General features: G+C 51.6%; 1 protein-coding gene across 1 annotated transcript in view; it reads left to right on the top strand.

Moving 5' to 3' along the window:
- The first annotated feature begins 1,609 nt into the window (after positions 1–1,609).
- Positions 1,610–12,566, top strand: part of Adgrf3 (adhesion G protein-coupled receptor F3) — a 12,351-nt gene continuing 1,394 nt past the window's right edge. Inside the window, exons 1-13 of the mRNA XM_021163888.2 lie at positions 1,610–1,699; positions 2,879–2,939; positions 3,467–3,607; positions 3,987–4,163; positions 4,658–4,876; positions 6,497–6,703; positions 7,592–7,735; positions 7,920–8,116; positions 8,709–8,888; positions 9,640–11,016; positions 11,544–11,585; positions 11,676–11,738; positions 12,137–12,192. Coding sequence (XP_021019547.1) covers positions 1,610–1,699; positions 2,879–2,939; positions 3,467–3,607; positions 3,987–4,163; positions 4,658–4,876; positions 6,497–6,703; positions 7,592–7,735; positions 7,920–8,116; positions 8,709–8,888; positions 9,640–11,016; positions 11,544–11,585; positions 11,676–11,738; positions 12,137–12,192 — 2,954 coding nt within the window. The remainder of the gene's footprint in view (positions 1,700–2,878; positions 2,940–3,466; positions 3,608–3,986; positions 4,164–4,657; positions 4,877–6,496; positions 6,704–7,591; positions 7,736–7,919; positions 8,117–8,708; positions 8,889–9,639; positions 11,017–11,543; positions 11,586–11,675; positions 11,739–12,136; positions 12,193–12,566) is intronic.

Here is a 12,566-nt window from a genome sequence, read left to right as displayed (position 1 = left end):
CTCTCTCTCTCTCTCTCTCTCACACACACACACACACACACACACAACCAAACTTACCTCTCGGGGAAAAAAAAAAAAGACAGATACTCGGCCTCCATACACCCAGCGCCAGGAGTTAACGGTGTCAACTGTCTGCCATGTGTAGTTCAAAGCTTTTACCTTGTTCATCACAGCTCCTCACCACCTCTCCTGCTTTTGTCCCCAGAACTGATCTCCATTGTGAAGTTACTAATGAGTCGATGGGTATTTCATAGGTTTTAGGTGTCTGGACACACTGCTTCATTTAGTAAGTAACTGAGGGCAGACTTCGATGCGTACTCTAACTAGCATGGACTTTCCACTTATAAATTACAAGTTTCTCAAAAGTTTTCGTTTTTAAAGTTTTTTTCCCTTTATTTTTCATTTTATCCATGTGTGTTGCCTGCATGTATTTGTCTATGCACCACATGCATGTAGTACCCTGAAGAGGCCAGAAGAGGGCATCAGATCCTCTGGGGCTGGAATTACAGATGCTTGTGAGTTAGCACGTGGGTCCCTGGAGCCTCTGGGGAACAGCCAGTGATCCTGACCACAGAACCATCTCATCTGCCCAAAATGTTTTTTTTTTTTAATTTTGTCAACATCCTGTAATCGCAGCACCTGGAGACAGAGGCAGGCAAATCTCTTTAAGTCCAAAGCCAGCCTGGTCTGTAAGTTCAAGGCCAGCCTGGTCCATATAGTGAATCCCAGGATAGTAAGGCCCGATCCAAAAAAGAAAAGAGTTTGGCCTCCTGGCTCCCAAGATGCCCTCTTGTACCATGTTCCTGCCATGTGTGAAGACCCCCAGAAGATGCAACCCCTCAAGACCCAAAACAGTAAGCCAAATACATTTCTATTTGTTACAAAACCCAGCCTGCCAGTTGTGGTGGCACACACCTTTGATCCCAGCACTGGGGAGGCAGAGGCAGAGGCAGATGGATCTCTAAGTTTGAGGCCAGTCCAATCTACAGAGTGAGTTCAAGGACATTCAGGGCTACACAGAGAAACCTTGTCTTGTAAAACAAATCAAAACAAAAAATTACCCAACCTGAGGTATTCTGACATACCAATACAGGGGACGGATTCAAGGTGTTTGATGGAACAAGAGCTGGCTTTCCTGTACCATGTGTGTCCCAGGGACCAGTTCAGGCTGTGGAGTTCGGCGGCAAGCTCCTTTACCCTCTGAGGCATCTTGCTGCCCCCTTTATAGTCTTTTCTAACCTTGGTTTAGTTTCGAAGGTCTAGCTTCCTGGAGGCATTCCAAAATGATCCAAGTTTCCTAGACCCTGGGGACCATGCCTGAACCTGCCTCTGTGACCTGTTGTTTTTTGTGACCTGGTACCTGTGTCCCCTCCTCCTGCCCAGGAGAACCAAGGCACACTCCTCTCACAGAATCATGTGGGGTCCAGGTGACCCCAGTGACCTGGAAGCACATCTGCCCGAATCACAGGCTGTGGCACTTGCTCTGTCAGCTCACCCTGGCTCCCTCTGCTCTTTCCTCCCTTCCTTCAGTAATAGCCCTGCCAGCTCTGGGGGAGGAAATTTGCATCCTGGAACAGCCGGAGGGCTTTAGGGACTGCTGCATGGAGCCATGTCCTCTCTAGCTCTCTCCCAGCTGCTCCTGGCCATGACTCTTCCCCTGCTGGAGTTGGAGCCAACATTTGTCCCCACAGCCCAATCAGTAAGTACTGGGGTGAGGACCCTGGGGAGACCTGCAGAGGCCACAGTCAGAGCCACAGGTTGTGAGGAACCACAGGGTGTGGGATGAAAGGTGGAAGGAAGGGACCAGCTTGCAAGACCCCCAGAAAGCACTCTTCCTGCCCGGGGGGGGGGGGGGGGCACTTCCATGGCTTTACCTGAGTCCCCATGACACCCTACGGCACCTGCTGCTCCTTGGGTCATGCTAGCGACTTACAATGAAATGGGAAGAAAACCTTTGCAGATGTAGAAGCTTATTGGCATAGATGACGGGAAAGAGTGTGAGGAAAAGCCTGGAGCCTAGGCTTGCATTTTATTATCTATTTATCTACAGCTCCTAATCGATTGCAATCCCCAGATCTAAATATCCCTATCTGTAGCTTCCTCTATGTTGTGTCTTATCTATAGCCTACCCTTGCCTGTACGTGTTTGTTTGTGTTATATCCTCCTAGTTTTCATGTACTTCCTTGTTTTTATTTTCCGTGTGGATCTTCTGTGTTGCCCAGGCTACTCTTGAACCCTTGCACTTAAGTAAGGGATGCTCCTGCCCATTATCTTAAGCACTGGGATTACAGCACAGGCTTGAACCACCATGTCTGGCTTCCTTCTGGTTTTATTATTTATATTTTGGGGTGATTGTTGTTAGTTTTTTGGGTTTTTTTAAATAAAGGTTCCCTCTGTTGCCCAGACTGACCTTGTACTTGCTACAGTCTTCCTGCTTCAGTCTCCTGGGTGCTGAGATTGCAAGTGTGAGCTGCCATCTGGTGGCATACACACATGGGATTTTTGAGAGGAAAACATGGGTTAATTTGCAGGACCCTGACTCCTTGTTGGAGCTCTGGACCCAGCCATTTCAATTAGCCTAGAGGCCCAGGGACAGCTCAATTCAGGAAGGAGCTAAACAAAGCATGTTGACTTCCAGGGTGTGCCTGGTTCCTGGTTTCAGGTGAGGCTGCTGGCCCTGGCAGGGTCCCTGGAACTGTGCCTCTGTCCCCGTTTCTGAATGCCCTTTTCTCCCTCCAGATACATTTGACCTCTGGCCTAAAGAAGAACTTCCAAGAGACCAAGTCACAGCAGAGTAGCCAGGCTGCCCCTGAGGGTCCCCTGGGAGGAACTTGAGACAAGCCTCTCTCCTGAGAGTCTCTTCTTTATCTCTTTCCAGGAGCTCAGTCCATCTGGAGGGAAATCTGGGCAGCAACTGAACCAGTACAGTGGAGAAGGGGGTGAGTGGAAGGACTGGTGGGGCAGGGTTATCAAGAAAGGGGAAAGGAGCCAGGTGTGGTGGCACACATCTTTAATCCCAGCACTTGGGAGGCAGAGGCAGGTAGATTTCTGAGTTCGAGGCCAGCCTGGTCTACAAAGTGAGTTCCAGGACAGCCAGGGCTACACAGAGAAACCCTGTCTCAAAAAAACAAAAAAGGGGGCCTGGGGGTGGGGGGGAGGAAGAAACAGAAAGGGCCACAGTGAGGCTCTGGGGGTGGGGGTGGGGATGGGGCTCTCCAGCTCTTTAGCTGTGAGGCCTAGAAAGACACATGCACTTTGCAATGACAACTTGGAACCATAGACCAGAGTGCTTCCCCAAGGAGGGTGGGAATTGTTACCATCCTGCACCCTCTGTGTACCTAGGCAGGCTACAGAAGATGACATCTGCCTGTGTCCCCCGGGAAATGGCCACCTGAGTATGTTAAGGCCCAAGAGGACTAGCTTGGGTCTCACTGCCTCTCCTCTGATGTCCCCTTTGCGTCTATAGAATCCGTGCTGGTCTCCAGCTATGTGCATCTGGAGTTTTCAAGCAGAGCCTGGCCTCAGGAGCTCTCTAAGAACTTTACTCTTCCTACTGCCCTGGCCTTCCTTCCCCCGAAAACGCTTACTGGCCTTGGCCTTACAACAGGTAGTGGTTGCACGGGGCTCCCTGAAGATGGCACGCGGCTCCCCAATCCTCCAGCTAGACAGCTTGCCCAAGATGCAGCGGGCTCTCCTACTTCCTACTTCATTGTCCCTGGCCCAAGACCGTCCTCATCCCCTTACCCAGCCACATCCTCCCTTCCTGTTCATGTCCCAATGTTCTGATCTGAGCAGAGAATATAGGGGGTAGGTAGAGTGTGAGGAACTTCACGAGGGTGTCCTTGCCAGCTACGGTCTGCTTTACTCAGTGCTGGCTGCAAAGGAAGTCGCCTCGGGTGGGCGGGTCTGATCTCCTGGGACTTCAAGATTAGTGCCATCCAGCCCTGAGACCTCATTTTCTCAGCCTGCCTACTTCTCTCGGTCAGAGTGTCATGCTAACCACAGCGGGGCCAGCCTCTGCACTTGCCACCCTGGCTACCAATGGAACGCCACACTTTGCTCCCTTTACCCACACTGCTGGGGCCGCAGGTCAGAAAGAGATTCCTGTATGTGTCGCAGCTTCCGCGGTCCTGTTACTGGCTACTGCCAGTTGCTGCCACCTGGTAAGGAGGGTTAGGAACCTGCACACTAGTATCCCCAAGTGAAAAGAAACGCTTTCTGGATTGTTGGAGATGTTTGCTTAGTTTTTGCCTTTGCTTTGGACCTGTGTTGCTGGCAGCTGGTCCAAGCCCAGCTGCTCTTTAGGCTGGGGTTGTGGGCGGGGGAAGCCAACTGACTATTCAGCAAGACCCTGGACCTGAGCTTGGGACTTGAAAAATGAGACTAATGAAAGCAGCTCTGGAGACACATGGGCAAGGGGATCTTCCCGGAAGCAGCTTCAGTCGCCCCAAGTCCCTGGAAAGTGGAGGTCATAAGCCAGAGGGGCTTGCCACTTTAGTTCTCAGTGGGAGGGTCTACAGGCTGGGGTGTAGTCCCAGTCAGATACCTGAGGATGGCTGAGAAGAAAGTTGCTCAGGGAGGCAGGCCTCAGAGGGTGGGGAGGAAGAATTGCTACTTGACCCCCTTCTCTAGCCCCTGCCTCTTTCCCTTCCTGTAGTTCCTGCAAACCTGACACTGGACTCCCAGCTGCAAGTGCACGGGAACACCCTGAACCTCATTCTCCTCACGAAAGAGGAAGCCACAAACCTGAGATGGTTCTTGAGACACTCAAAGAACGACAGACCCATCATCCTACGGCCAGGGACCAATGTGTTGCAGATGTCCAGTGAGGGCCAGGCTGGCCTTCGTGTCGCCAGCATGTCCCGTCACTGGGCAGGTAACCCTCCAGTTTCTTCTCTCTCCTTCTTTCTCATGGGTCTCTTGAGACAGAGTCATCTCTCTCTGTAGCCCAGGCTGGCCTCAACCTCACTCTTTATCTCAGGCTGGCCTCAACCTCATGGCAATCCTCCTGCCTCAGCTCACCAACCACTGAGGTTACACACATGAACTGCCCACTTCTTTCTCTGCTTCTCTTCACCTCTCCCTCTCATTTCTCCTTCCCCTTTCTTCCTTTTTTCCCCTCCATTCACCCCTCTCTAGACTTTTCCATCTTTCCATTTGTTGGGAAAGCAAAAGCAAAGAGACTCATTATAGTGTGGAAAGTCCTGTATGACAGCCAACTGTTTGCACTGTAATCTGGGGGTTCCTAAAACCCTTTCAGAGCTTCACAAAAACTCAGTGTTATCCTGATACGTGACAATGTAAAATCACACACACACACACACACACACACACACACACACACACACACATACTTGGCTCGTCAGGAATAGGTAGTGAGTGACATCTAGTGCTGCCTTCACAACATTACAGGGAGCAAATGCAGAGCTGGCTCTGTCTCTGGTTAAAGTGACTGTGACTAGGCTGCACTGTAGCAGCTCTGGAGCCCTGGCTGATAAAGTGCTTGCCCAGCAGGCACGAGGCAATGGATTCAGTTCCTGACACCTCCTAAACCAGGCAGGTGGTGCACACCTATAATCTGAGCATTTGGGAGATGGAGGCAGAAGGACTAGATGCTTGCGGTCATGCTCCCTACATGAAACCTCCTATCAACCAAAAGATGAAAGGAAAAAGAGCCCAGGAGATACGGCATCAAACTAAGGGATCCTGCCTCAATCGAGGTGGAAGATGAACACTCACCTCTGACCCCCACACATGCTGTGGCACATGCTCGCCCACACACCAGACATGCTTGTGCATGTGTGTGCATGCACATACACACAGACACGCAAACACAACTACAAAAATGTCAATCTTCTGATTGCTGCTACTCTTCAGAACATAATATTCCTGCAACAAAGGATGATGGGAATGTTGAAAACTGAGAACACTCAGTTCCCGCTGAGAAGAGACTGGTGCTTGTCTAGAGCAGTGGTTTTCCATCTTCCTAGCGCTGCAATCTTTTAATTCAGTTCCTCATGTTGTGGTGACCTCCCCCCCCACACACAACCATAACATTATTTTCATTGCTACTTCATAACTGTAATGTTGCTACTGTTATGAACCATAATATAAATATCTGCTTTCCAGTGGCCTTAGGTGACCCTGTAAAAGGGTCATTCGACCCCAGAGGGGTCACAACCCACAGGCTGAGAAGCATTGGTCCAGATACTGAGTGGCTGGGTAGCATGGTGGGGGGAAGGGGCTCATTTTAGAGTCCATCGGCACTGGCTAAGATGGACAGGCCAGGAGCCTCTTCTATAGGTCTCTTTCTCCTTGGGACAAGGGAGTGTTTTCCAAAAGGGCCATCCTGGGACCTTCCAGCTGGAAGTAAGGTCCTGGCACAGAGAGCAGGAATGGGAAACTGGAGGGCCTGGGCCGAGACTTAGAAAGCAGTGAAGAGCTGGCCTACAGACAAGCTTGGGTGAGCCGCCAGGTAGTGGGCACATCTCTGCAGGTGAGTACGAGAGCATCTTCGAAGCCCAGGGATTCAGGTGGAGGCTGCGGCAGGTGGTGAAGGTGCCCTTGCAGGAGGAAGAAGTCATTCTACTCCCAGACGCCCTGTCCATCTCCTGTGCTGCCTCCACTGGCTTCCAGCTGAGCTGCTGCATCCCGCTTACAACGGACTACACTGCTACCTGGAGTCCTGGGGAGGACAGCCAAGGTAGGACACTGTCAGGGATGAGTGACGAGGCTGGTCCCTCCAGGCAGCACTGGCTACCATTCTGGATGGGAGTTGGGCAGTCATGTCCGTCAGAGCAATCCCTGCCTTGTTGATAGAACCTTTCCATCATACACTCCCACTTGACTCCTGCAGTAAACTCTATGAGGTTAGTTTAATAACATCCTGTTTTTAAAAAGGAGGAAAACAGGGTGGGGGAGAGGGGGTGGGAGTCTGGAGAGATGGCTCAGCGGTTAAGAGCACTGACTGCTCTTCCAGAGGTGCTGAGTTCAATTCCCAGCAACCACATGGTGGCTTACGACCACCTATAATGTGATCTGATTCGCTCTTCTGGTATACGTGAAGACAGAACACTCATATACATAAAGTACATAAACACAGGTTTTTTTAAGGGTGGAGAGGAAATTGGGGCTGGAGACCTGGCTTAGCAGTTAAAAGCACTTGCTGCTCTTCCGGAGGACCTGAGATCTGTTCCCAGCACCCATGCTGCTGGCTCACCACCAGTAACTCCAGCCCAGGGGATCTGAAGCTCACTTTGGGCTCACCGGTGCTCACATGTATACTTACACAAGGATACATAAACATGCACATAATTAAAATGAAAGTGAATCTTTTTAAATGCCATATGAATAGCAAGAACAAATATGTTTAAATCTGTTGAAACTGAGACCCAGAGCTAGAGACATTCCAATAGGATGCACTTCAGAAAAACCCAAATTCTGAACCAGCGGTTGGAGGCTAACATCCCATCCTGCCTGCCCTCATTGCTTCATCCTTGAAGACCACTCTGAAGCGGCGGTTTATGACCTGCTCAGCCCTCATCTGATTTAGCCAGGGGTGCCTCACTTTTCTCCTCTCTCTTGTCCTCAGCCTCCTTGCAAAAAATGTCGGATTCCCAATGCTTTGTGCTAGCTGTTCAGCACTGCCCAGCAACCAATACCACATACACCTGTACCCTTCAGAGTCAGAACCTGCCTCCTCTCGTGGCTCCTGTCTCTATCACGATTATCCAGGGTATGTGGGCCTTGGGTCCAGTAGGCCGACCTCTGAGTGGCTTGTCTCTGAAACATGGGGCCTCTTCTTTGTTATCCCTGTACCTTGAGCCACTGAGTCAGGCATCAAGGCCTGCATAGGTTCTGACTAAAACAGAAGCTCTGGCTATCTCGTGGCTGCTGAGGCCTCACTGATCCTTCTTCAGATGGAGACACTACCTGCCCTGAGGACTTCTCAGTGGTTAGCTGGAATGTCACCAAGGCTGGCTTCGTGGCACAGGCTCCATGTCCTGTGAATAAGAAAGGTGTGGTAAAGAGGCTCTGTGGGACTGATGGCATCTGGAGGCCAGTCCAGAACAGCTGCACAGAAGCAAAGATCCTAACCTTGTGTCTTAAAGCCAAGGTAAAGCTGCTACCTCCATGACTCTCCCAGCAAACACCTACTTGCTTGCATGTCTGTCTGCCTGCCTGCCTGCCTATCTGTCTGTCTGCCTGCCTGCCTGTCTGCCTGTCTCTGTCTATCTCTCTGTCTGTCTGTCTGCCTGTCTGCCTGCCTGCCTGCCTACCTGTCTGTCTGCCTGTCTGTCTGCCTGCCTACCTGTCTGTCTGTCTGGCTGTCTGCCTGTCTGCCTACATTTCCTCTCTCCCTCCATGCCTCTTCATCTCCTTCCCTCAGAATTCAGATTCTTAAGCCAGCTTACATGTTATTCAGCCTCTCACCTGGAGCCCTTGCAGACCTAGAAAGGAGTGCAAGAGTGGATCCTCCAGGGACAAAGCGGGTCTATGTGGTGGTGGTGGTGGTGGTATTTGTCTCAAACCACAGTCCCACCAAGAACTATCAGACCTCTTCAGTACCCGTTCCTTCTGCGTGTACTCTCTCTCTTCTTCCTGCTCCTCTGAGGGGTGCAGAGCAGAGGAGCAGGGAGCTGCAGCAGGGGAAGACATGGCTCCTTCCTAGTGAGGATTTTCATGTCACCCACTGTCCTTTCTGTCAGCTGCTGCTGGAAGGCCAGGGAAAGCCCTACGAGGAAGTGCCATGGATCTTGAGTGAGCTGCAAGAGCAGGTGGGCGTGGCCAGCACCCCCTCTGACTTATGGGAAATGCTGCACACTGTGACCTTACTGGCCAAGGCGGTAGCAGAGACAAACACAGAGCTCACAGACAGTGCTCTGAAGGTAAGATCTTGGGGCAGAGTGGGCGTCTACCAGGTGGACGCAGGTGGAAGCTCGTTCATTGGGAATACTTCTGCCTTCTGACATCATGCGGGCAGCCCAACAGGGACCTTTTTAGGCTTGGGGTTCCTGCTCTCTCATCAGTCATGGAGAATAAAGAAAGCCTGATGCTGAGAGGCCAGAAGGGGTGGGGAGGCATGAGTTTCAGAGGCACACATGGGTACACAGGCATGGGAGCATCACACACACACGATAACCCAGTACCCATAGAGACCACTCAGAAATACTTGGCATTGCTCTACCAACATGAATCAAGAACAACTAGAGGCAGCAACACCACACGCCTCTCCTGTCAGCCTCTAAACTGCAGAGATGGCCACTCAGACCTCATGCGGTTCTCAACTTGAGCATAGCGAGCTTCCTGCCGCTAGCCACCACTCCTAGCTTTGCAGAACTGGACAAGCTACGGAGTTGAAGAAGGACCTTTGTAGAACCTGGGAGGTCCCAAGGATGCCAGCGGGAGAAGAGGCATTAGGCTCTGGGTGTAGATTTGGAGACCATGATCCCAAGAGGGCCCTGTAGCTGCTGAGCAGTGCTCTCTCTGTCCCCTGATCCAGAAGGTCCCCCCACAGGCCTATCTTGTCACTTTTTCTTGCCACTCTGGGTCTTGCATTGGAAGGAAGGATGGGGTCTGTAAGTCCTAATGCTCCTGTAGACTTCAACAAGTCATAACTCCTACTGTTGGTCACTGCAGGACCTCCTGACAACCACAGACAAGATTCTAGACGCGAACATCAGCTCTCTGTGGACTCTGGCCCAGGCCCAGGAGCCCTCCATGGGCTCAGATTTCCTGAAGGCTGTGGAGACCCTGGTCCACAGCTTAAGCCCACAAGAGCATCCTTTTTCCTTCAGCTCAGCTAATGTGTTACTGCAGAGCCAGCTCCTCAGACACTCATCATCTCCTGGCTACCAAACGTCCTTCTCCACCTGGCCCCTGCTGCAGGCACGGATTCCATGGCATTCACTGGCCCCACTGGTCCATGGTGGAACTAACGTCAGTATTACTAGCCTAGTACTGCAAAAGCTGGACTACCGGCTGCCCTCAAACTACACACAAGGGCTGTGGAACACCCCATATGCCACCCCTGGGCTGATCCTTGTGGTCTCCATAACAGCAGACGGCCAGGCCTTCACGCAGGCAGAGGTTATCATGGACTATGAAGACATGAATGGAACCCTTCACTGTGTGTTCTGGGACCACAGTGGCTTCCAGGGTCAGGGAGGTTGGTCAGATGAAGGGTGTGAGGTACATGCAGCCAATGCCAGCATCACTCAGTGCGTTTGCCAGCATCTCACAGCCTTTTCCATCCTCATGTCCCAACACACTGTCCCAGAAAATCCCACCCTGGGCCTGCTGAGCCAGGTGGGTATGGGGGCTTCGGTCCTGGCTTTGCTCGTCTGCCTGGTTATTTACGGGCTGGTGTGGAGGGTGGTGGTGCGGAACAAAGTCGCCTTCTTCCGCCATACCACCCTGTTTAACATGGTGATCTGCTTGCTAGTCGCAGACACATGCTTCTTGGGAAACCCATTCCTTCCTTCAGGGCACCACAGCCTGATCTGCCTAGTCGCTGCTTTCCTGTGTCACTTTTTCTACCTGGCCACCTTTTTCTGGATGCTGGCACAGGCCCTGGTGCTGGCCCACCAGCTGCTTTTTGTCTTCCACCAGCTGTCCAAGCACATAGTCCTCTCACTGATGGTGATGCTGGGCTACCTGTGCCCACTGGGGTTTGCGGGTGTCACCCTGGGCCTCTACTTGCCTCAAAGGAAATACCTGTGGGAGGGGAAATGCTTGCTGAACGGAGGTGGCGTCATGCTGTACAGCTTCAGCGAGCCAGTGCTGGCCATCGTCGGTGTCAACGGGCTGGTCCTTGTCATCGCTGTGCTGAAGCTGCTGCGACCTTCACTGTCAGAGGGGCCCACGGTGGAGAAGCGCCAAGCTCTTGTGGGGGTGCTTAAAGCCCTGCTTATTCTCACACCCATCTTTGGCCTCACTTGGGGACTGGGCGTGGCCACTCTGTTTGATGGCTCCATAGTCTCTCACTACGCCTTTTCCATTCTCAACAGCCTCCAGGTAGGTGGCAAGGGTGGGGTGGCTATGCCACTTGGTCTTTTACGAGACCAAGTCACTGCCAATCACCAGGCTCACAAATCTTAGAAGGATTAAATGTAGGTCCCACTGCCTCACTGGATAACTTTGGGCAAATTGCATAGCCCGTCTGAGTCTGGTTTTCTTACGTTTACATTGAAGTCTGGAAATCATCAGTGTGCAGTCTTAACCCAGTTTAGGAAGGCCCTTGAGAGTAAGCAAGATGGCTCAGCAGGCAAAGGTGACTGCTGCCAAGTCTCAGCTTGATCCCTGGACCCCATATGGTGGAAGGAAAGAACTGGCTCCCCTACCTTGTCCCGTGACTTCCATGTGTACAGTGTAGCACACGGTACACACGTGCATACACAGTGTCAAATGGTGCCAACGCGCGTAGAAACTGAGCAGGTGACTTAGGACGTGGATTGGAGAAAAGGTCTGAGAATGGAAGATGAGGAGAGGGAGCAAGAAGAGAGCCTCCCCTGCCCCCTAACCAGCTCCCCCCCTCTCCTCAGGGTGTCTTCATATTAGTGTTTGGCTGCCTCACAGACAAGAAGGTGAGTGCCCAGCTGGATCCTGCCCACACACCTGACCTAGAGGCCCACATGTGATCAACATAAGCAGATATTTATTTACCTTTCCTTCAGGTACTAGAGGCCTTGCGCAAACGATTGCGAGGCAGCGGGTCCTCTAACTCTGCCATCTCCATGGTGAGTTGCACCAGGCCTTGGCTGTCTGTGAGATTTGGCCAGCCATTTTCTAGCCCTCCTGGGGAGACATGGGCCCAGCCAGGAGAGGACTGTGCTAGGGACTGCACTAGGAGTCCTTTTTACAGCAAGCAGATTTCAGGTTATGTTTCTCCAGCCAAGGGATTTGGGGTTCCTGTGACCACCAGGATGCCTGGTGGCACTGTTCTCTATGGTCTACTGCATCTAATACTCTGCTCCACATTAGAAAAGACAGAGTGGGGGGTTCCCATGAAATCTACTTAGCTGATACCAAAATTCCTGGAAAGGCAAATGAGAATGTCAAAATGGATGCACCCTCTTCACAGGTGGGCGGACTATAATAATGATCACCCTAACTGGGCCTTTCCACTTCTCCCCAGGTCACAAATGAAACCTATACCTCAGAACACAGCAAAGAAAGAAGTGAGCCTGCCAGGTGAGAAGCAGCTTCCTGGAAGCCGAGTAATGGGGTAAAAGAGGCCGGAGCAAGGGCCTCCAAACCAAGTCTTCCCCTCCCCAGCAATGCTGCTGCGGGTTAAATCCAGAACCTGGACACCTAAGTTTTCCTTTTGAGAGAGGTCTCTTGCTAAGTTACCAGGGCTGGCCTTGAACTCACCCTAATCCACATGCCATGAACTTGTGATTTTTCTACCTCAGTTTCCCAAGTGCTTGGATTGCAGGCATGCACATCATAGCTCCAGCCGCTGCCTTCTTTTCTTTTCTTTTCTTTTCTTTTCTTTTCTTTTCTCTTCACTCTTTCTTTCTTTCTTTCTTTCTTTCTTTCTTTCTTTCTTTCTTTCTTTCTTTCTT

The sequence above is a fragment of the Mus caroli genome, chromosome 5 (genome assembly GCF_900094665.2).
Source record: "Mus caroli chromosome 5, CAROLI_EIJ_v1.1, whole genome shotgun sequence".
In the NCBI taxonomy this organism is placed as follows: Eukaryota; Metazoa; Chordata; class Mammalia; order Rodentia; family Muridae; genus Mus; species Mus caroli.
Note: the sequence above shows the minus strand (reverse complement) of the source record. Positions and strands in the feature narration are given on the sequence as shown.